The sequence below is a fragment of the Sus scrofa genome, chromosome 8 (genome assembly GCF_054392235.1).
Source record: "Sus scrofa isolate SSC_HxYL_T2T_F1_AM1 chromosome 8, Sscrofa_HxYL_maternal_Yorkshire_Landrace_v2.0, whole genome shotgun sequence".
In the NCBI taxonomy this organism is placed as follows: Eukaryota; Metazoa; Chordata; class Mammalia; order Artiodactyla; family Suidae; genus Sus; species Sus scrofa.
This window is the reverse complement of record NC_139390.1, coordinates 122,170,782-122,194,704: the sequence shown is the minus strand read 5'-3', so window position 1 is coordinate 122,194,704 and position 23,923 is coordinate 122,170,782. Positions and strand designations below refer to the sequence as shown.

Sequence of the window (23,923 nt, the reverse complement as noted above, 5' to 3'; positions counted from 1 at the left end):
GGCGTGCTATCACCACCTGCAGCAGAATTAACTCACGGTGCTTTTAGGAAATGGATGCATGTTAAGAATGAAGGCAAGAGAACATGCTGGCAACTGGCCAATGGAAAAGCTTATCAAGGCAGAACTGCACAGCTCCTCACAGTCTCTGGGTAGATTTTCTGTAAAGGGACAGTGCAGAGCAGCAGCAGCTGGCCAGTGCCATGTCTGTCTTCCAGCAGGCAAATCCCCGATGGCTTTCAGGGCACCTGCCAAATAACTCTAGCCAACAGGTGCTGTTTCCCCAAAGATCAGCAGGAACTGCACCGAATTCCACAGCACCCGGCTAATGGCTGTTTAACACTCACACCCTCTGGATGGCCCTCAGCTTAGGGTAAGTTTCTCAAAGAAAGGGCCCTATTTCCTTCTTCTCTGGCCCTCATCATGCTCACTGCAAGCCTTAATACTTTTTCTGTCTTGGTTAGTTAATAACCAGTGGAAAAAGACTTCAAGTATGGAGACATCATGACATTGTGCTTTTAAGGGTAAACTAATGATAAGGTAAAAAGCACTCCTCTTGTAGGTTAATGATAACAAGCATAAAAATAACTACTTCTATTTTTATGTGCTCTATGTGCTAGGTCCTATATGCCTTATAATCATTTTCATCCTTACTCTTTACACCAAGCCCACAAAACAGGCATTGATCGATCCTGTTTAACAGATAGAGCAACGGAAACTAAAGGAGGCAGAACGACTTGCCTAAGGTCACACATTCAGTGAGTGGCGAAGCGTCTAAGTCCAAAGGGCAAAAGCTCCCACCTTGAAAAGTGATCTCGTTAGGGATAGTCCGGCTCACAGGGAAGTACCTGGCCCAGCTTTGCTGAGGGTAAGTGTAGTGTGTGCCACAAGTTATGTCATTGCTCACTTTTTTTTGGTCGTTGCTCCCTTATAAAATTCCTTTGTATGTGCCAACCCTTCTAACAGGGACCACATCTACCTCTTTAATATCACCCGCTGCATATCCCAGGATGCAGGCACATAACTGGTAACTTATTCATTGTCGACTGCGGCTTTTAGGTTGTGAACAGTGATTCTCTTCATTCCTTCCATAAACATCCTGGAAGCCCACTTATGTGCTGCTGATGTACTGGTTTCTATGGAAATAGCAAAATGAAAATGCTACTCATTTTGCCCTCAAAGAAATCTAGAAAGAGGAAAGAGTCATACATAGATGTAAGGAAGAGGAACCATAATCACGTGCTGTCTGTTCCTCTGCCCTGCTCCTCCCCACAAAAGGACGGAATGCTAATCTGACTGGTCTGCCTCCATTTTTGGGGATGACACTTACTGATGAGCAGGTGTAATGGTTAATTTTATGTGTCAACTTCACCGAGCCACAGGGTACCCAGGTATTTGGTGAAACACTACGGTAGGTGTGTCTGCAAGGGTGTTTTTGGGTGAGATTAACATTTAAATTGTCAGGCTTAGCAAAGCAGATTGCCCTCCCTAATGTGGGAATTGTGGTTCAACCACTTGAAGGCCTGAATAGTACAAAAAGGCTGACCCTCTCTCAAGTAAGAGAGAATTTTTCCTGTTTGATGGTCTTCAGAACTGGGCATTGGTCTTTTCCTGTCTTTGGACTTGAACTGACTTATTCTGGGTCTCAAACTTATGGCCTTTGGGTTGGAATTATACCGGTGGCTCTCTAGCTTGCCAACTTACCCTGCAAATCTTGGGACTTGCTGGCCTCCACAATTGTGTGAGCCATTTCTTGCAATAAATCATATATTCTCCCCCCGTTCCTCTGGAGAATCCTAACGCAGCAAGCTATTCTTCTCAGGAGTTCCATTGTGGCTCAGCAAGTTATAAACCCGATTAGCATCCATGAGGATGTGGGTTTGATCCCTGGTCTCATTCAGTGGGTTAAGAACCCTGTATTGCCATGCGCTGCAGTGTAGGTTGCAGATGCGGCTTGGATCCAGCATTGCTATGGCTGTGGCTGGCAGATGCACCTCCGATTTGACCCCTAGCCTGGGAACTTTCATATACCACAGGTATGGCCGTAAAAAGAAAAAAGGAAAAAAAAAAAAAAGGAAAAAATTCACTCTTCCCTTACTTCCATTGCAATAGTACAAATTATAAGTTGAAGTAAGTCCTCTTTAGTTACCTGGCCATCTTTTTTTCTTTGTTATTGTTCTTATCTCTTTATATGAATACTTAAACTTATTAGTCTTTTGTTTTAGTTTCCATACACAAACTAGAAAATAAGATTCCAAGATTTGGATTCTGCCTTCCCTTGAAGCACAAATGATACTTCACTGAGTCTAAGCTATGGTCTTTAACTCAGCTTTATAAAAGCTCTGCATTAGGGAGTGGTGGTCACTGGCCCAGCTATAGATTGGTACTTGGTTTTGTACATGGTGTTATTCCTGGTACATACATTTCATTTGGGAGCTTGAGAGAGAGGAGGATGACTGGCAGAATTTTTTAGGTCTTTCTGGCTTTAATACCACAAGACTACTAAAACTTTCCTACCTGACATAACCCCTAGCTACATCACAGAGATATAACAAGGTGTTATTATCAGAGTACAGCCATATGCTAAGGGACCCCAGGAACCATGAAGTTTCAGGTTTGATCTCTGGCCTCACTCAGTGGGTTAAGGATCCGGTGGTGCTATGAGCTGTGGTGTAGGTTGCAGACGCGGCTCAGATCCCGCGTTGCCGTGGCTGTGATGTATGCTGGCAGCTGTAGCTGCCCTAGAAAGCAAAAAAAGAAAAAGATTTGAGGGCATTGGGAAATGTATGTGCTTCTTAGGTTTCTTTTCCAATACTAGTTTAAGAAATAGCCTTGGAATATAAAGAACATAGACTGCTAAGCAAAGCATGTGATAGGGCTGGGCTAAAGTGTGTCACCACTATTTGCAAAGGGATTGATATACAACCTAGGTAAGGAAGGCCAACAACTTTGGCCATATCTGCACTAGGAAAACAACGCTTTTACTTCTCTATATGGAAATAGACACCCACACTCATTTATTAATTTTCTTAGGCATAATCCTTAAAGCCCACAAAATTCAAATAACTTTTCAGGTGCCTATTAGAGAATGTGATAAGCTCTGTAGTTTATACCCTATCACTAAGTCCAGACATAGCTTAAAACAGTCAAACAAACAAACAGAACAGGGTCAGGAGTTCCCTGGTGGTGCAGTGAGTTAAGTATCTGGCATGATCACTACAGTGGCTCAGGTTGGATCCCTGGCCTGGGAACTTACATGCCCTGAGTGTGGCCAAAGGAAAAAAAAAAATCAAAAAATCAGGGTCATATTCAATAAGTCTAAACTTATACTCCAAGCACCAGTATTCCAATATTTTATCTGTTCTTGTTAATATATTCTGTTTAGATGTGATCCTATCCATTTTAAATGGGCACCACTCTCTTCTTATAATGGTTTTGGGGTGTGTATTCAATTTACCTCTTTCCTCTGCAAGGCAAAATGGCTATGGGTCTCACACAGATGCTACTGAGTAGAATGACCTTCAGCAGGCGGAGATAAACAAGAGCTGCTTTTCATCTCCCAACCATTGATTTTCTGCAAGGCAAACCACAAAGCTGCTTTGAAGTCCAAGAGAGAGCTGCAAGGGAAGAGGGAGATAAAACTGAAGGAAAGAGTGGATTTGAAATAAAGTTAATCTCTTGCCATCTAGGAGTAGATGGCTATTGGCAAAGCTGAAACTGCCAGATTTTATCAGGAGAGAATTTAGATTACTCTTAAAAGAGGGTATTTTAAGTTGGTAAAACTGGGTGAGGGGAAGGGTAGAGTAGAAAACAAAGAGAAATCTGAAAGGATCTTGGATAAAACTTAATCAATTTAGCAGAAATGGTTGCTTTTAAGCAAATAGTAGCTAGTGTGTGGTGTACAATCTTACCACTGCTCATAAAGTCTTCTTTTGTGTATATGGTATATTAGGACCATATACATGGATTGTCAGAGTAATTATTTTTTGTGTCAAAATTTCTTTTTTGAAAACAACGTGGCAGACAAAATCTTTGGCCGGATAGTTTTACAGATCAGTTAGGACTTTCATAAAACTTGTAAACACATTACATTTGAATAATTTTCCTTTTACAAAATGCTTTTTCATGAGCTTCAGTGTAGGCCTGGGAGCCTGGCTGGATCAGTGCTATTTCTCTGTTTTACACATGAGGAACTAGAGCCATAGAGAGTCTCAGTGAATTGCACAGGGGCACTCTGAGAGCATCAGTGGAGAGGCCAGAAGAGTCCAGGTTTTCTGACGCCTGGTCTCCTCTTTCCATAGGCGCCCTCTAATTTGTGTTCTTAAAGGGAGAGGAAAAACTCTCTCTCTTCTCTTTCTGAAACATGTATTGTTTTTCTCAGGATGGTCTTTTGACAATTTACTCTTCATGCACTGGCTCTGGGATCTTATTCTCAAGGTGTCTGGAGGTTAAATTCTGCCAATGGAGATCGGGAGGTCCCACTCTGAGGACAGCCAGGGTGGGTGGAGGTTGAGCTTCCTAAATAGTGCTATAAGACATGAGATTTATCATGATTCTGAGGGGCTTAAGGGTACTAAGGGTTGTGAAATGAAAGATCCTTGAGAAAGTTCAACCCCTCTCTCCACTATGAACACCAAACAGCTGTTAGCCAACCTGAAACCCAGCTCATAGTTCTTCCTCATTCCAGCCTTCCAAGACCTGGGTAAACAAAAACACACATGCCATTTGAGGGGCAAGGCGTCATGGAGGAGTTAAGGTTTCACATGCCCTTGAGATAGCTGGATCACTCATGTGCTCTCATGGAGCAACAAAAACATCACCTGAAGCTGAGATTTGCCAGGTAGATGGTCTGTTTTGGAAATGACAGACTCTGAAGTTGCCACTGGAACCCTTTGGCTATTTTTACACAATGAATTTGTATCAGATATTTAACTGGGCATTTTGTTCAGTTCCTAAAAATCATTGCTTTGTTCTAGGTGGCAAGTGATAAAGTAAATACCCAATAATACGCTCAAAAAATTTCAATCAAGCTTTACAATACATAGCTAGTGCATTTTAAAAAGGCTCAATTAATGTCCTAGGCAGGACAAGCTAATTAAAAGGGCTAAATAATGGCAAGAATTAATTTCCTCATTAATTTATTTATTTTTGATTTAATAGAATTAGTTTAGCTGACAATAATGAACTTCAATATGAATTTTTATATTACTTCACTTACTCAAAAGGGGCAGTTTTAAATTCATTTCAGAATGTCATACATTAATTATTTATAAGGTACTTAATATAGAGCTGCTTGAGCTATTGTCATCTTGTGGGATGGTTTTTGAATGAGTATGTAACATCTTGCTTTACGTAAGTTATATAAACCACCAGTGAAATTTTAAATAGGTGTTATACTCCTGCATAAGATTCATGTTAAAATGACATTTTCAGAATTTATATTGAAATGAGTGGGTTAAGATGTAAATTACTTATTAAAATTACTCCTTTAATTCATTCACTTACACACACAAACTTTTAAAAATATGTGATTTACTAGTAAACATATTTTGGGATATGTACTTAAATGCCAAGTTAGCACATTTCATGTTCAATAAGTTTTGTAAAGTATTAGTTAACCAGCAGCCAGACAAATGTCTATAGGTATATTTATTTCCGAAGTCTGAACTAGCCCTTCTCTAATACCTGGGATGCTGTTAGACTTAATCCCTCTAGGATTTATATCAGTTAATTTAACATAAAAAGTGGGAGGGCTATTTTAAAAAAATTACCTTCTTATCAGGAAAACACTCATCTTATGTCTCTTTTTAGGTATCAAATGGTGGCATAAATCAAGATGATTGCCTGATACCAACAAGCCATGTTGATATGAAAAAAAAATCTTGTTACAAACTAAATATAGACAAACCACAGTTCAGGGGGATTATATAGTCATGGGTTATAGTAGCTCCAAAGTAAGGTTAAAAAAACCTTTTTAACCATGATCAGCCTCTATCAGATTAATTCAGGAAAGTACATAACTCCAACTAAACTCCTAGCTCTGTATCAATATTTTGTGGTGATTTTTTTTTTCCTGCATAGGAGGTAAATGAATAAATCATTTAAATGAATTCTGCCTGTCTCCAGCTCAGGGTAGGCCTTTGTGCCAAGGCAAATCTGAGGAAGACCTCTGCAGAGCACAGTCACACTGGAGCAGGTGGAGGACCGGGTGGACAACACTTCTGGGACCAGAATCTCCTTTTTAAACAGGATGAACAGGAATCAGGCTCAGAATAAGGAGTTAAAATGATCACACTGAGCATGGCATTTGATGTTTTATCCTACCATCTTGTACTGCCATACATAACTCATGATAATGTGAGTACAGAGGTTAATTTTAATCTTCATTACCCATTAACAAAAAAAAGATCCTCTTTCTAGGTTGCACATCAGTATGCAAATTACCGCCTGTATCATTTGGCCTCCATTCAGTAGTCATATTCCTCATGCGCCTTTCAGGTCCTTAATGACCCTATATGGAGTCCTGGCGATGCATGCATAGTACATAGGGTTATTAATGACCTTAAAGAAAATTTTAGAAAAGATATCATATCTGACAAGTAATAAATTATCAGGATTGTTTATCTCAGGGCATAAAAATATATTTTTTAAGTTAGCAAATGATCTAAATGACCTCTATTTCTTCTTTTATGATTAATAGACTGAGAAACAAGCTAACTAATCCCCTCTCTCCCTTGTTAGTTCCCCTCCTTGGCTTTCCATACATGACTGGGAGGCTGGTACAGGATTCCAATCTTTTGACCCTGGTCCCTGGCTAAGACACAGAAGGCAAAAGGTAAAGGACTCGACTGTGAACAAAGACAACGTGATTCTCTACCAGAGATGTGTTTAGTGGGTAATGCTGTCTTGGAGGTGAAGAGGAAACAATATAGAGCAAGATTTCCTGAGAACAGTGGTTCTCCCCTTAGACTGGATACTAAACTGCATTCTTTTTTGGAAATCTTTACTTTTGAATGGGTAGAATACAGGAAGGGTGATGAGAGTGGCATCTGCTAGGAGCTGATCTTAAGTGGCACTTCTACATCATAGAGTCAACAGGGAGTTAAATCAACATTTTTCTGTGCTTCATTTTTATAGCCTATGCATCATATAACAAATGGCCTGACCTACATTTGTAGTAAATGTGTAATGTGTTGAAAGAGGTGTCTTTTACCTTCTCTACCTGTATGCGGTCGACAGAAAAATGTGTTAAGGATTAGGAAAGCATAATTGTAATTGTGGATTTGTCTTTTACTAGCTCTGTGATTTTTGCAAAATCATTTCACTGTTCTTATTGTTTGGACAATCATGTTTGAATTGGATGATCTTGAAATTCCTTTTACCTTCATTATTTATCATCCATAGAAAATATAACAACCACTGGATGGTAAAAATCAGTAGTTCTATGGCAAATATTATTGACTGATTTTCAAAAAGAAAAAAATAGAAAAAAGCTGTGATTTATAATGTTTGTCTATTTCTACAGTGTAAATACTCCTGCTGTGGCCAATTTTAAGCTGCCAGTGTGAGATCATTGACTGTGGAATTGGGAAGAAATGGGCACATTCAGCTGTTCCAAGCCACCAGGAGCCAGTTCCAGCACGGTATAAGCCCTAAAATACTAAATTATTCTACCCTAATGGATTGAAAAGTATGCTAATATAGTTGAGAAAAAATTAATAATGATAAACAAAAAAAGTTCCTAGGTTTAATGATAAAATTAATGCATGGATTGTCTCAGTTTTTATTTATTTTTATTTTTGCTTTTTGGGGATGTACCTGCGGCATATGGAAGTTCCCAGGCTAGGAGGTTAAATCTGAGCTGTGGCTGTTGGCCTACATCACAGCTCATGGCACCACCAGATCCTTAACCCACTGACTGAACGAGGCTAGGGATCCAATTTGGATCCTCATGGGTACTCGCTGGATTTGTAACTGTTGGGCCACAACAGGAACTCCAAGGATTGTCTCACTGTCTCAGTTTTTAATACTTTTGATGAGTGACCCCACTATAACAGTTTTTTAAAAGAATGATAAGCCATGTAATGTTTTTTGAAAAGTCATAGATAAATATAAAGGCAATAATAGTTCCAAAAGTTGAATCTTTTAGAATGGCAGGAAGCAATATTTATAATCTGATCTAATGCTTTACATGAATTTGCTATTGCATCAAGATCAGTTTTAAGCCAAGACAGGACATTGTTTATATCTTCACCACCTGGAGGAGTAACATATAATATCAAAGAATGTTGCCAATACTGTGCCTTGGTACCCATCCATACACTGTTTATTGGTCACCATGAGCAGTAGAACAGAACGGTATTATTGAAATGCTAAAGACAATGCAAACTAAAGTGAGTCTCTGAAAGAGATGAGAAAGGATATCAAAGAATGTTAATCCAAGTGGAGACATTAGGCCTGAAAGTCACTAGTACGAGCTACAAATATCACAATCTATCTATAGAATATGGAATATGCCAAAGATCCAAGTTTAGTCTTCATGTGACAAGCATCTATCATAAGACATTAACAAGAAAATTACCCAGAAAAGATATAAATACATGCAACTTTTCAAAAAAAAATAGCTGTTTTAAAATAGCTTCTTAATAATGTGAACTATTTCTAACATTAAATGACATAGAACTGGTGTGAGATAAAACTGTCCAGTTTTATCTAATATTATTAGAAATAGTACACATGAACTGAGCACTTCAATAGAAAAATCTATCATAATATTACTGTTTTGCTTCCACTTTTGGCTTACTTATGAAGAAAAATACATTATTTGGTTAACAACAGGCATATGAAGAGCCAGCAGGTATACCAATGAGGTAATTATTTACGACTGATAGATTAAAACATCCACAATGCTATGGCAGGCAAGGCAGCAGTCTTCTCCACAAATAGTAGATTTCACCAGATGAGACTATTGCCTTAGACCCTTTTGAAAGGCTGTACCACACTTTTGATATTAATCTCTAAAGCAGTATTTTTTGACAACTATTTGGAGGAGGAAACAGAGGAGTTGAAGAAGTAAGTACCTGGCATCAACTATGCTTTCCAAAAGTTTGATATAATTCATTGTTCTCATTTGTAAATAGTCAGATGAGCACATGCCCTACAGTCTGTTCTAATTTGGAGATTTCCTCTAGCCTTTCCATTGAAGGCTGTCCTCCATCTGTCTAGCACAGGAGATCTATCTTTCTTCACTCAAAACACAAGGCCATGAACATCTCTCCTACAGCTTCCCTGATTTGGTATGAAGTTATTTCTAGTAATCTCATGAGTGAAGACTTCTTTGAAATTGTCACTTGGTAAAGTAGTCTTAATACCAACGCCCTACCAGCAAACCAAAGGCTTCTATCCCTACGCACATGTTAAAACCACAGTTTCTAGAGCCTGTGTTGATTGCTGATATCCCACAGAACTAACAGTGTTTCAGTTCCTCTTCATAGCTGCTATCAAGGAATTTCTGTTTATTTCTTTCAAACTATGTTAATTTTTAGATATTTTTAATATTCTCTCCAAATTTAACATTTCTATGTTTTGGAAAGGGAATAAACTAGCTTAGCTTATTCTGTTGTTAGAAGTTATCTGTTCCAGTTTCTAGGATTACAGAATTTTAGAGTTGGGTAGAAGCCTATTAGAGATCCTTTCTTCACTCAGTGAACTGATATTTCGATCTATATATTTCTTTTCTTCTTTTTTTTTTTCTTTTTAAGGGCTGCACCTGTGGCATATGGAAGTTCCAGGGCTAGAGGTTGAATTGGGGGCTACACCACAGCAACACCAGATCTGAGCTGCATCTGTGACCTACACTGTACTTGTGGCAATGCCAAATCCTTAATCCACTAAGCAAGGCCAGGGATGGAACCCACATCCTCATGGACACGATATTGGGTTCTTAACTGAGCCACAATGGGAACTCCTCAATTTGTTTATATATCATCAAGTACCAGATAAGTTTGACACTTGAAAAAAATTACCTGGTTGTTTCAATTTTTTCTATTCATATAGATTCTAAAATTCGTAAGCTAAGTATTCAATGTAATTTTACATTTATCATGCATCTCCAGTGTACTGTGTTGCCAAAGATAACAAGAGGTTTAAATTACGGCCTCTGACTTTAAAGGAGCTCATATTTTAAACAAGGTTCCACATGTGAACGGATGATTGCAAAATGGTGTAGTAAGTCTATTGTTAGAAGTATGAATGGAATGCTTTGATAGATTTGAGGTTCTTAATATAGCCTCAGCGAATACAGGGAAGTCAGAGGAGACTGGAGGATATGCTACTAGTGCTGGATTATGAAGCATTTACAAATGCATGCGTGTGTGTGTGTGTGTGTGTGTGTGTGTGTGTGTGTGTGTGTGTATGGGGCTGGTGGAGGTAATAAGGGAATTCAAGGAAGAAGGAAGAGATTGCTAGTGAAACAAAACAGTGCTAATAACGACAGTGCAGGAGTCAATAATACATTACAAAAGGACCTCTACAAATCATGGGTTATATACAAATCATAGGTTTAATTCAATGAGTAGTTGTTGAGGTCAACATTACTGAAACCACCTGTCATCAAAGAACACGCCCTACATCATAAACATGGCAGTGATTGTATGCTCTTTCTTGTTTTACTATTGAGAAGAGTAAATATTATTAATAATTTAAATGCTTAAAAATCTTTTTTTTTTCAAAAAAAGCCTAAAAGTATCAAGTTTTAAGAAGGACCAAATGCAAAATTGTGACGGAGGCTGCCTACCACTGTCTTCTCACCAGCTCTCCTCATAACACTCAGGTCTTTAACCTCTCTCGCTACCTTCCTCCCCATCCAGTTCAAATCTTAGCCACCACCCTGCCACCCCAGCTTTCTCTGCTTTCTCAGTAAGGCAAAAATTAAGACTCAGAACCATTCCTTCCAAGTGACCATCAGTGCTGCACTATGATTATGGGGTCAAATAAGTCATCAAAGACTGAAGGGAAGGATGGGAGTACTTATTTTCCTAACCTGGGTAGATAATAGCCCAAAAATGATGCTAGAGAAATTATGGCAAATTTTCTTTTCTCATTAATTTTCACATTTTTCTTTGTATATTACATAAAAATCACAGAATAATATGACCATTGAGTATGTCAGTGTCTTATACACAGTAGGTATCCAAAATGTATTTGGTAATTGACTCAATGTAATTTCATTGAACAAAACAAACAAAATAACATGGCCACTGGGACAACTTGATATCCACATGCAAGAATGAAGCTGGATATTTATGTCACTCTGTATTCAGAAATTAAAGATCTTGGGAAGAATCAATGGGTAATACTGATAATTGGTACAGGATTTCTTTTTTGGGCTTTGAAAATGTTTGGAAGTTAGGAATGATTGCACAATTTTGTGAATCTACTAAAAAACATGAATTGCACATTTTAAAGGGGTGAATTTTATGGTATGTAAATTATATCTCAATAAAAAGATGCCCCCCCCTCACAACCAGCAATAATAAAACCAGAGTCCAGAAAGTTAAATTGAGGCTGTCATTGAAATGTTCTACACAGGCAGCCCTAACACTGAAAAGGAATATAAGTTAAAGATAAAAGAATATGTTTTAGTTAAAACAAAACTGAAGATAGTCAAAAAGATATATTGTATCTTAATAATTCTAAAATGCATATTTTTCACATTTCTGAAGTGGAAATTAGTCATATAATTGACAGTATGTCACAGTTTATTTCACTGCATTTTTTTCTTCATGGCACCTAAAAATGTAATGTACCTTAGATTCAATGAAACACTTACTTAAAATTTTTTAAAATTATTATTATTATTTTTGGCTGTGCCTGAGGCATGCAGGAGTTCCTGGGCCAGGGGTCAAACTTGAGCCACAGTAGTAACTCAATCCACAGCAGTGACAACACCCAGTCCTTAACCACTAGGCCACCAGGGAACTCCAATACTTAATGTTTAGCAGAATGTGACAGAGGCTGCCAGCTGTCCTTCAGTGTGTTCCCCTCTTCCCACACAGTAAGAACAGTTTTTACTGGGTAGATGGTTGCGTGGCCAAAACTGTACTCCAGGTTTCCCTGAGAGCTAGTTGTGGCCACATGTCTAAGTTCTGGCCAATGGTATGTAGCAGAAGCAATATGTGCACCTTAAGGTTTGTGCCCTTAAAGAGAAGGAGCATGCCCTCCCTTCTCTCCTTCTTTTCTCCTTCCTTCCTCACTCTTTTCTCCTTTTCTCTTCTTCCCCCTCTCCTCCTTTATCCCCTTCCTTCTAAATTGGAGATGTAATGGTGGGAGGAGAGTGGTCATCTTGCTCCATGAGCTAGAAACCAGGTGTTGAGGATGGTAAAGGAATAAGAAAAGACACCTGAGTTCTCAATCATTATGAAACCAACATACTAGCCCCGTAGTGACCTTGCAGACATTTATGTGAGAAAGACATAAACATCTAGTTGAAGTCACTCTTATTCTGGGTTTCTTGGCTATAGGAAATGAATACATAACTTATAATATGAATGGTTTCTTTCATTTTTCTGGAGGTAAACTATTATTACTTTCTCCAATGAGCTAAATTCTTCTCCCTTTAAACACACACGCGTGCGCGCGCGCGCACACACAAACACACACACACACACACATGTCTGAGTCAAAAAGGAGTTGTCAATGTGGCATTTACTCAGAAGGAATGTATTGTGAATAGCTTTTCACTTTTCATTATCATGGAAGGATGATCTCAGCCCGCATTCAGTATATATTTGTAAGGAATACCTTTGTTGAGACTCTCTGTTCAGTGCAATGGAAAACAGCTTTTTCAGTGCAACTGAGATTTCTTGATAATGCTAAATCTACCTCGTCAGCTGAATTCTTCTGGCTTTGTGTTGGTGTGGTGAAAATACATGATCGGATTTCACTGTTAAGAAAATTCTTTCAGCAATACATGTACTGTCAAGTTTGTTGCCTGGATAGCTGAACATTTGGATCATGAGATTTAAAAAAAAAATGTCTCATGACAAAACTTTATGGAAATGCAATAACCTGGAAGTCTAGTTTTGTCTTAGAGTGGCAAGGCTGTGAAGAGCTGTGCTGCCGGGGTGATGCCACTTTGTCCTTTTGTCAGCCATACTCTTGTCCTTCATATCTGAGGAGATGGGACAGTGAGGAGGCCTGTTGGCTTGATCTTATTAATACCACCATCTAGAATACAGATTCTTGGATATTTCATCTTCACAAGATGAGCTGCAAACTGAAGAAAGAAGGACAAATTTTAAAAGGATACACACAATTGCTATTTCTCTAATCTCATTTTTTTCCTCAAGTTGTGAAAGACAAAACTAATGACATTACTCTTGTTATTATTGTATCACCAAATCATTAATTTGTTTTTTAATTAAATCACAATATATTTATACTCTGGGATAAATGTGGTATCTTTAGTTCTTTTTTATTACTCCACTGAACCACCAGGGAACTCCCTCTTTAGTTCTCTTTTAAACTTGTTCAAATAGGCAATAAATAGATACAGTAAATAATTCAAACAATATAAAAGGGTATACAGTGAAATGTAAATTCCTCCTACCTCAGCTCTCAGTTTCCCTCTCTAGAGAGCATTAATATTCTTATTTTTCATGTATCCTTCCAATGATAGTCAAAACATTCTCAAATCTACATTTTGAACATTTTTAAAAATACTGTTGTCAGTGTATTAGTTAATGCAATTACATGCACAATGTCCCAGGGAAGGCCCATAAACTGGTTTTGGGAGCAAATGCAATTAGCAGTTTGAGACCATAAACTTGGAAGGAATAAACTTCTGGAAGGAATGCTCCAAGAATTCTTCTGGATGCCTAGTAAAGCAGAGCTGTGAGAAATTATCAAGGCATACACATATGTCCCTGACTTGGCCCCTGTACGCCTATTCATGTTCACTGACTATCTTTTTCCACTCCTCGTCCTTTATGATGAAGCGGTCCTGGACCGTAATCAATTCCCGATAGATGGGATCACTTTAGGATTCAGAGCCTTTGGCTGTGCACCCTCTGTTGGCAACATGTTCTATTCCCCACTAGCTCCTTGCCTCCCTTTTAGTTTCTCTGCAAATCACTCACCCCACCCCACTCCCCCAACCCCACATCTGCCTAATTTCTACTTATTTTCCTACTCTTGTCTAGGAGCTAAGTTTCCACTAGGGGCCCTCTTCTCAGCCCCTCTCCCCCCAAATTTCTCATGCAAATCTCTATCTTTGGCTTACTACATTTATTTAAATTTCCTATTTAAGAGTCTGCTTCATCTTGTAAACCATAAACTCCCCTAGGCCAGAGAGATTGTTCTGTTTCTTTTTATCCCCAGTGCCTGGCACATGGTAGGGGCTCAATATATGCATGCTGGTTTGAACTAAACTATGATAAAGGAAGAACAACCTAGGGCAAAAATGAAGTGCAGAAGGTTTTCTTTGGCTCTCTGGCCACTCTCTCTCTGTAGGTGGTATTCTATTCCTCTTCCTTGGGTGTTGTGTCCTTGGGTTCTTTTCAATTACTTTATCATAATCTGATCTCAGATTCTTCAAGAAAAATAACAAATACCTGCTCACAGTGCCAGTGCTTTTTGGGAGTGTTTGAGGCTTAATACTGGTGAAGTCTGAAGCCAGCAGTCTAGACTTTATGGTTCAAAAGACTCAGTTGATGGTTTGGTCAGGATAACTTCAAGGCTTCATTCAGAGATTTTGCTTTGTTAATCTGGGGCTCAGGAATGTGTTTTTTTGTTTTTATTTTTAAACAAAAATCACTAGATGAAACAAAAGCAGGAAGTCTGTGGACAATTTTTTTTTGGTCTTTTTAGGGTCACATCTGCAGCATATGGAAGTTCCGAGGCTAGGGGTCAAATGGGAGCCGCAGCTGCCGACCTATGCTACAGCCACAGTAATGCCAGATCCAAGCCGTGTCTGTGACCTACACCATAGCTCACAGCAACACTGGATCCTTAACCCACCGAACAAGCCTAGGGATTGAACCCACATCCTCATGGATACTAGTCGGGTTCATTACCGCTGAGCCTCGACGGGAACTCCCCGTGAACAGTATTTTGAAAAATACTATCTTAGGCCAAAAGGATAAAGGCATCAGTAAAACAAGTGAAATAGATGTTGCTGGACTTGGATCTTAGCAATCTTCAAAACAACTCACAGAAATAGATCTCAATACTGCGAACACCAGTTATCTTCTCCACCATCCTCTGAAGTGCCCTAAGAGAGAGTCAAACGGCTATTCATATTGCTGAGCCCAAACTCTTTTAGAGCCACCTGAGGGCACCCTTAATGATAATTAATGTTGAAGAGAAATAGCACACCTGTATTTCAAAAGGTATCAAGTGAGCTAGCGTGCCAACGTGAGCTGGTCTTCATCCTGTTTTTCCCACTTTTTTTTCTCTTCAAACCTCAGTCCTTAAGAACAGAGGCATCAGATTCATCTGCCTAGAGTCATGTGCAGGCAGCACAGTCCTTGGTACCATGTGATTACTGAAACATCTTCCTTCATTCTCCTACATGCAGCAGTACACTTACCATTTAGGTCAGAATTCTAAGATAAACATATCATTACTCAAAAGGGCTTGCGGATAAGCAGTCTTGGCATTTACTACTTTTAAAACACTGTAGAAGTGGAAAAATGAGTAAGAAAGGACTTACTGTACATTTAACTAATCTCTCAAACTATGCTGTAGAGCTGGAAAGAGCTCCCACTGTGATTGTCAGGAGGGACATAACAATTACTGAGCTAGAAAACAGTAAAGGCAAAGCAGGCGAAACAGAGCACTTTCAGAACAATCAGGCTGCTATGATGTGGGAGGTCTAAGAAGAAAAGCAGAAATGGAGTGCAAGGAGAAGGCAAATTTTAGGCGCCTTGAAAAGAAGCAAGCCTGTGCTTCAGTAAGGAAAAAGAGCAAATGTTGAGTTTTCAGGTTAAGATTATGGCACTGTTCCAGTTTTCACAGTGCTTACAGTTCTGTACAGGAGATCACAACAAGGTATATCAAGCAGTGTGGCTATTACCAAAGCAGAAATTCAACATACTCCTGAATTTAACAGGGCTGAGGAGCTGCTGCTCCCTCTCCATTCCTTTTTCATGATTAATGAGAAGCCAGATGTGATGGCCACAGTTGTTAGACTGATCAGGGAGTGCTCGCTGAGGCTGTGGCTTTGACAGGTTAGGGAGGAAAGAAAGGGCTATGAAGCCACTGTGTGCAAAAAGCCACACTGCTCATGGAGAAGCTAGTTGGTGGAACAGAGGAGAACCACACAGGCAGGGTTCAGAGTTTCAGCGATCTTTCACTCTCCATCTGGCATTGCCAACTTTAGTGGGTAACCGTCAGGGCATTGGACTTGGGTGATGAAGGGCCTGGTGGAGACTGCAGCTGTAGCTTTTTGTAGCTGACTTGAAAGAGAAATCACAAGCCTAGACTGAGTGATATCCTTGGTGTAAGTGGTGGGATAAAATATTGGACCCGTGTCATGAAGCCGCCAGAATCATCCAGGTGCTTTTAGTTAGCGGCGATATCCAGCCTCACTCCAGACCAGAAATAGGTCAAGTTTTTTTGGATGAAGCTTCAGCATCAATTTTTTTTTTTTTTCACCTAGAATCCTAGGTGATTCTATTGTGTAGACAGGTTGAGAATCATTTTATTAGATATGGAGACTCATTTGCTGGTCAGGTTTGTTTGGGACCCTAAACTGCAATTTTTATAAGTATAGCCCTGTGTAGAGAGCAAGTCACTATGCAGCATGTTGTAGGGCTGGAATTTGTGAGACCGAGTCTTGTGTGGAGACAATGGGGTTCCTGAAACTGCACAACCAGTGGAGATCCAGTGGGCAACATCCTACACGGAGCTGGCAGAATATGGTATTTACTGGGATAGAATTTTGGGAATCACAGAGTGCAGGGGCAGCTGCATTTCTTGTGGCAAGTCCTCTCATGTGGAGGGGGCAAAGCTTTTGCATTTTTGTCATTCTCCTGGTTAGTGGGACCTGGTGGTGGTATTTGTTTCCAGAGCTTAGGTAGGCACACCTCAAATCAGAACTGTCTGAAAGTGGCAGGCTCTTTTGGGTGCCACTCCATCTTTTTTCTCTTTTTATCTTGCATCTTAACTTGGACTAAGAGGCTGGTATGTTTGTCTAGAGGAAGTCGAGTTTTACTGAAGCAGGAGAATGAGTGGAGGAAAGGTGTTTTTTTTTTTTTTTTGATCTGCCACAGCGTAGTGCAGGTTAACTAAGGCCAAGAAATTAAAGCCGAGACTAGGTAAGACTTGAGAGGGGGCACAGAACAGGATCATATTGTTTCTCACTGAGTGTCCCAGGACAGTTTTAGGTAGATCCTATAGTAGTAGCAGGATGCTAAGAAAACTGAGCTGCTGCAAGAGTCTGCAAGAAGTACCTTGTAGGACAGTTAAATTTCCAGATGTGAAAATTCAGCCTTGTGAGTTTTAAGTTCATATTGAGGACTGGACAATGGGCATAAATGACTGACTTACTGACGAAGCTCCAACTGAGAAGTCTTTCTCTTCCATTTTATTTCTTCATGCCTTTCCCCCCAAATAATGGTAAATTTGGGGTAACAGTTCAAAAGCGAAATATCACTTTTGGCTGAGTATGAAACTGAATAAGGGAATTGGCAATTTCTCATAATGAGCAGCTGTAGTAATTTCATTTTCTTGGTTTTATGGATATGAGGCTGATGCTGTATATCTTATGTGTCCTCTTGACTCTCTGGAACACTGAAACTATGGTACGCATTTAATATTTCTGGTATGTGTGGTGGGGGATAGGCTGATACTTTATGCAAATCATATACCTATTTCTAAGAGTTGGCTGGACAACTCAGATAAGCATATTTGAGATGAGAATTAGAATATGGTGTGATTTCTCCATCTAGAATACAGGGTGGTCCTGGGTCAAATACAACTTAAGCACTGTCTAGTACTGATTATTTAAGAGATTTCTAGGGTCATTAATAAATGTCTTGATCATTTTAATTGCCCAATTCAGTGATCTCAATCAGAAATATAAGAATTGTGACAGAGATTAGTAGGAAATAGGTAGAAATGATTTAATTAAGTTTCCAGTGATCTCTTCCTTCGATTATAGTGTCAAGTATGATTTTAAAATGTCATTTTTTCTTCGAATCATTATTATGTTTCTCCCATAACTGAGAAGAGTATTCTACCTTCTGCTAGTTTTCTACACTCAGATATTTTATAATTAACACACTGATAATCATTTTCTTAGAGTACTATAGAAGTTTATTTTCATAAATAAACTGCATGAGAAAATCCTTACACACTGCTCGTAGGAATATAAATTGTTGTAGCCATTATGGAAATCAGTATGGTGGTTCCTCAAAAATTTAAAAATAGAACTATCAAATGATCCAGCAATCCCACTTCTGGGCATACATTCAAAGGAAATGAAATCTGGATCTTGAAGAGGTATCTGCACTCCCATGTTTTTTGCAGCATTATTCACAATAGCCAAGATTTGGAAACACCCTAAGTATCCATTGACAATGAATCAAGAAAATGTGTTGTGTATATACAATGGATTATTATTCATCCTTAAAAAAGGAGATCCTGGAGTTCCTGTTGTGGCTCAGCAGGTTAAGGACTTGATGCTGTCTCTGTGAGGATGCAGATTTGATCCCTGGCCTCACTCAGTGGGTTAAGGATCTGGCATTGCTGTAAGCTTTGTTGTGGGTCACAGATGTGGCTTGGATCCGGTGTTGCTGTGGGTGTGGTAGAGGCTGCAGTTGCAGCTACAGTTTGACCCCTGGCGAGGAAACTTCCATATGCCACAGAAGTGGCAGTAAAATGAAAAGTTAAAAAAAAAAAAAAAGAGGAAATCCTGATATTTATGACAACATGGGTGAACATGGAGGGCATTATGCTCAGTGAAATAAGTCAGACACATAAAGATAAATACTGTATCATTTCATCCACATGTGGAATCAAAAATGGTCAAACCCATAGATGCAGAGGTAGAGGGTGATTGCCAGGGGTGAAGGGTCAGTGGGAGGAGACGGGCTGGTGTTAGTCAAAAGGAACAAAGTTTCAGTTATGCAACATGAATAAGTTCTGGAGATTTAATGCACAGTATGGTGACTACAGTTACTCTGTATAGCAAGTGTAATAATGCTGTATTGGATACTTGAAATTTGCTAAGAAAAAAAGAAGAAAGAAAATAGTAACTGTGAAGTGATGGATATGTAAATCAGCTTGATTTTGGTGATCATTTCATAATGTATACATATAGCAAAACATCAAGTTGTACACTTTTAATATACACAATCCTTCTGTGTCAATTATATCTCATTAACACTGAAAAAATTATAAAGTATGAAACCAATTTTCATAGTATTAACATCTAACAACAATTAGGCAATGGCTACTGTACTTCTTATTTCACTCACAGAGGTAAAATCAGCAGTGGGGCAAAACCAAGAAATGAATACAAGGTCAGTAATCGTCTTACACCCTACCAGAGGCACTTGTGACAAGTAAGAAGCAGGACAGGTAAGCCAGGTTATTACTCTAGCATATTATATACTGGAATGTAGTTAATTATGCGGTAAGAAAAAAGAATGGGAGAGTTTACAAAAATAGCCATTACATGGTCTAAGCTTTCTGGTCCATGTTTATTTTAGAGATAACTATTCTAACAGTGTCTGGAATATTCAGAATCCATGCTAGGGTGTATCTTAGTTGTCTATTCTTGGGACTTTGGGGATTAGGAAATGTGATAGTGTAAAGATTTTATCTTAAAAACGTTTTTTAGAGGTTGTGTTATATAAAGGGACATATAAATAAGTGTAGTGGATAATTCAATGTTTTCTTGTTTTAATTTTCTGTTGCCTATAATTTCTGTCTCCATTTCATCTCTTCCCATTGTTTACTTTTTTATTAAGAAAAATGTCCAAAAAATATGAAAATAGGCAAGAATGGTATGAACCCCTAGGTATCCACTACTCAGCTTCCACAGTTATAACTCATAGCCAATTTATTTCATTTATTGCTTCCACTCACTCCTCTCAACCACATTTACTGTTTTGATATAAATCCCACACATCATTTAGCATATAAGTATGTAGCTCTGAAATGACTCCAAAAATATAACCAAAGAACTATTATCACACCTAGAATATATTAATAATAATCCTTTAATATAATAAAATATTTAGTTAAGTGTCCAAATCTCTTTTTCTTTTTTACTTTTTAGGGCCGCAACCACGGCATACGGAGGTTCCCAGCCTAGAGGTCTAATCAGAGCTACAGCCTACATCACAGCCACAGCAATGCTGGATCCTTCACCCACTGAGTAAGGCCAGGGATCGAAACTGCAACCTCATGGTTTCCAGTCGGATTCATTTCTGCTGTGTCACAATGGGAACTCCCAAATTTCTAACTACTTCATAAATGTCACCCACTCATCCACCTATCCATCCATCCACCATCTACTTATCTGTATCTGCAGTCTGTTCATTTGTATCAAGATACAAACAAGGTCCACACATTGTGACTGATGGATGGATGTCTTTTAAGTTCCCCTTAAGTTACAGGTTTATTCTACCTCTTTTCATTTCTTTGTAGGAAGCCCATTTTCTCTTGTGTACACTCCAATCAGACTTTTATTTCCATTGCTCCCTCCAAATACTCTTATAAAGGTCAGTAATAATATTCACTTTGTCACATTGTCAAATCTAGTTTTAGGATTCTATTTGAACCTGACCCATCATTATCATTATCATCTGAGACATTTGATTATTTCCTCCTCTTTTCAAAACTCTCTTCCCTTAGCCTTCAGTATACCAATTTCTCCGAGTTCTCCCATCTCACCAGTTGAGTTTTCTGGTCTCCTTTGGTGGATTTTCCTCATCTTCATGACTTCCCCATGGCTGTCTTCTGTCTATCTACTTTCATCCCCTAAGTGATTTCATTTAGTTTTATGGCTTTAAGTCTTATCTATACGTTGATGATGTCACATTTATGTCTTTTGCCTCTTCCCTGAATTCTAAACTCATAAATTTGTTTCCTCAATATCTGCACCTAGATGTCTAATAAGCTTCTCAAATTTAACAGATTCAAAGGAGAATAACTGATTCCTACCTTATCTCTACCTCCAAACCCTTCTTAAAGTCTTCTCCATCTCAGGATGGTGCAATTCCACTCTTCCAATTTCCTAAGCAGTAAACTTGGATATATACTTGTTTCTTTTTTCTTCTCTACTCACGTATTATGTAGTTTCTAACTTTCAAAACATACTCAGAACCTGATCATTTCCCACCACCTATGCCATTGCCATGCGAGCCTAAGCAACCATTATTTTTTATGTAGATTCTTCTACATATTATCCTAACTGGTCTCTCCTGCTTGCATACTTGTTCCAATGGTCCACTAACCACACATGAGCGAGCCTCTAAAAACGTAATTTAGATATATAATCTCTATTTCCAAAGCACTTTAATGGCTTCATGTTCTATTCAGAATAAAATCTAAAGTCCTTACCAAAGCCTACAATGTCCTACACAATTTACAAATCTGCAAACCCTTCCTTCACCCCCATCTTCAACCCCTCTAATCTCATCTTTTAGTTCAAGCTACCATTACCTCTTAGACTACTGCAATAACTTGTGAAACTGCTTCTATCCTCATCCTCTACAGCTTTTTTTTTCTTAACATGGCAACCAGAATGATTTTCTTTAAATGAAAGTCAGATTATATAAAAACCTTTTGTTTCCCTATGTTCTAGTGACTTTGCATCTCACTCATAAGGGTTTCCTAGATCACCTTATAAAGAAAAACCATCGGCACTCTATTCCTTCATCCTGCCTTACTTTTCATTTCAGCATTTATAACCACTTGATACATGTATGTTTGTTTACTGACTGTCTCTCCCAATATACTGTAAGCTCCATTAAAGCAGGGACTTTGTTTTACCTATTATTGTTTTTCTAATGCCCAGAACAATGCCTAGTACATAGCATTTGCCCTATTATCTGCTGAATAACAGGTTCATTTATTCAACAATTTTTTTTTTGAATATCTACTGTGTACCAGGCACCATTCCAGGCACTGGTTAAACTGCCTTGCTACCAGTGGTGGAGACAGAAAGGATTTTAGGGCAAATAGAAAGGAAATTATCCAACTGGTTCTAGTAAGAGTTGAGTGCTATTTTGTTTTATCCTTTACTAATGGTTATTCACTCAAATCTTGTATATGTTGACAGAGGTAAGATGACTTAAAATGTCTTCAAAAGTTATAAATATGCAAACATTTATATAAAAAGGTAATGATGAAATTTATAAGTATAGAAATAATCAGCTATTGTGTGATAATTTTAACACAGAAGCCCATAGAGCAGTCAGATGAGAGACAATGTCCTCAGTCTATTTCCACAGTTAAGAAACTGAAGTAGATGAAAGAACATGAAGAGGATGCTATGAAAGTTCCACTCTCTACTCTTGACCTCCAGGCTTACTTCTTGGTCCCTACTGCCTTAATGAATTTCGTAATTTTTAGTGGTACATGGGCCATTCAAGAGCCTTATGATAAGTTGGGAGTGCCATTGTGATGCAGTGGAAATGAATCCGACTAGTAACCATGAGGTTCGATCCCTGGCTCTGCTCAGTTGGTTAAGGACCCAGCAATGCCATGAGCTGTGGTGTAGGTTGCAGACGCAGCTTGGATCCCTTGTTGCTGTGGCTGTGGCATAGGCTGGCAGCTGTATCTCCAATTCAACCCCTAGCCTGGGAACCTCCATATGCCACAGGTGCAGCCCTAAAAAAAAATAGGAAAAAAAAAAAGAGCCTTATGATAAGTTAATATTTTCAGGTGCAATTATAAATTTCTCTTCTTTGGAGTTCCCGTTGCAGTGCAGTGGTTACCGAATCCGACTAGGAACCATGAGGTTGCGGGTTCGGTCCCTGGCCTCGCTCAGTGGGTTAAGGATCCGGCGTTGCTATAAGCTGTGGTGTAGGTCGCAGACACAGCTCGGATCCTGTGTTGCTGGTGGCTCTGGCGTAGGCTGGTGGCTACAGCTCCGATTCGACCCCTAACCTGGGAACCTCCATATGCCACAGGAGCGGCCCTCGAAAAGGCAAAAAGACAAAAAAAAAAAAAAAAAATTTCTCTTCTTTGTCTGTTGTATTTTACTGTCTTATGTACAATTCTAACAAAATCTCTTGAGGAATAAAGGAAAAGCAGAGAATTTAAAAGTTTTAAAGCACCATATTTTGAATAGAAATGGAAAGAAAAATAAATATTTCCCAAAGTCTTGTATATGATATCTCAAAGTATATGATATCGCAACATATACATAAGTCGCTGTAGCTTTTGCTCTGTTATTTGCTTTGATTCTATCTCAGTAACAGACTTTTTTCTCCTCGCAGGTCCAGTTGGTGTTTTCCTTTCCTTCCTCTTCCATTTTCCTCTGATTTCTTGTTTTCTTTGTTGATCTCTAAAATCACTTGCACTAAAGCAAATTTTTCTTCTTTATAATCTACTTTCTAATGGAGAGAGTTGGATTTTTACAATTTCTTGAAATAAAAATAACTTTTATCTTTCAATAATGTCTTATTTAGACTAGTACCAGGATTTGTTTCCTTTTCTGAAATAATACATTTATAAGTTTTTACGTTTAGTTAAAGAAAAAATCCTACATCCTTTTTCTGTACTGTAGAATACTAAATGTTTATCTCATGAGTAGAAGGATTCTATAAACGCCCATCCAACTCTCCTTTGAATGCGAGTTGAACTTCTAAATGGTTGACTGACGTTTTTTATACTGCTGTCACATTAGCACTTCAAACTGAGTATGTCCAAAATTCATTACATTCCCTCCAAATCTACTTTATTTTTC

The 23,923-nt window shown here is 38.6% G+C and overlaps 1 protein-coding gene and 1 long non-coding RNA gene across 6 annotated transcripts in view; one reads left to right on the top strand and one right to left on the bottom strand.

Annotated features, from left to right (window-relative positions):
- The first annotated feature begins 157 nt into the window (after positions 1-157).
- Positions 158-22,868, top strand: LOC146401016 (uncharacterized). Its single transcript, XR_014813260.1, has 5 exons — positions 158-370; positions 6,124-6,354; positions 6,739-6,832; positions 7,523-7,640; positions 19,481-22,868. It is a non-coding gene; the product is annotated as an uncharacterized LOC146401016 (long non-coding RNA).
- The window catches only part of TBCK (TBC1 domain containing kinase), a 223,947-nt gene continuing 210,563 nt past the window's right edge, over positions 10,540-23,923 (bottom strand). For all 5 annotated transcript variants that reach the window (XM_021101698.2, XM_084973265.1, XM_021101700.2 and 2 more), the window contains one exon: positions 10,540-13,273. In XM_021101698.2, coding sequence (XP_020957357.1) covers positions 13,163-13,273 — 111 coding nt within the window. In that variant the 3' untranslated portion in view covers positions 10,540-13,162. The remainder of the gene's footprint in view (positions 13,274-23,923) is intronic.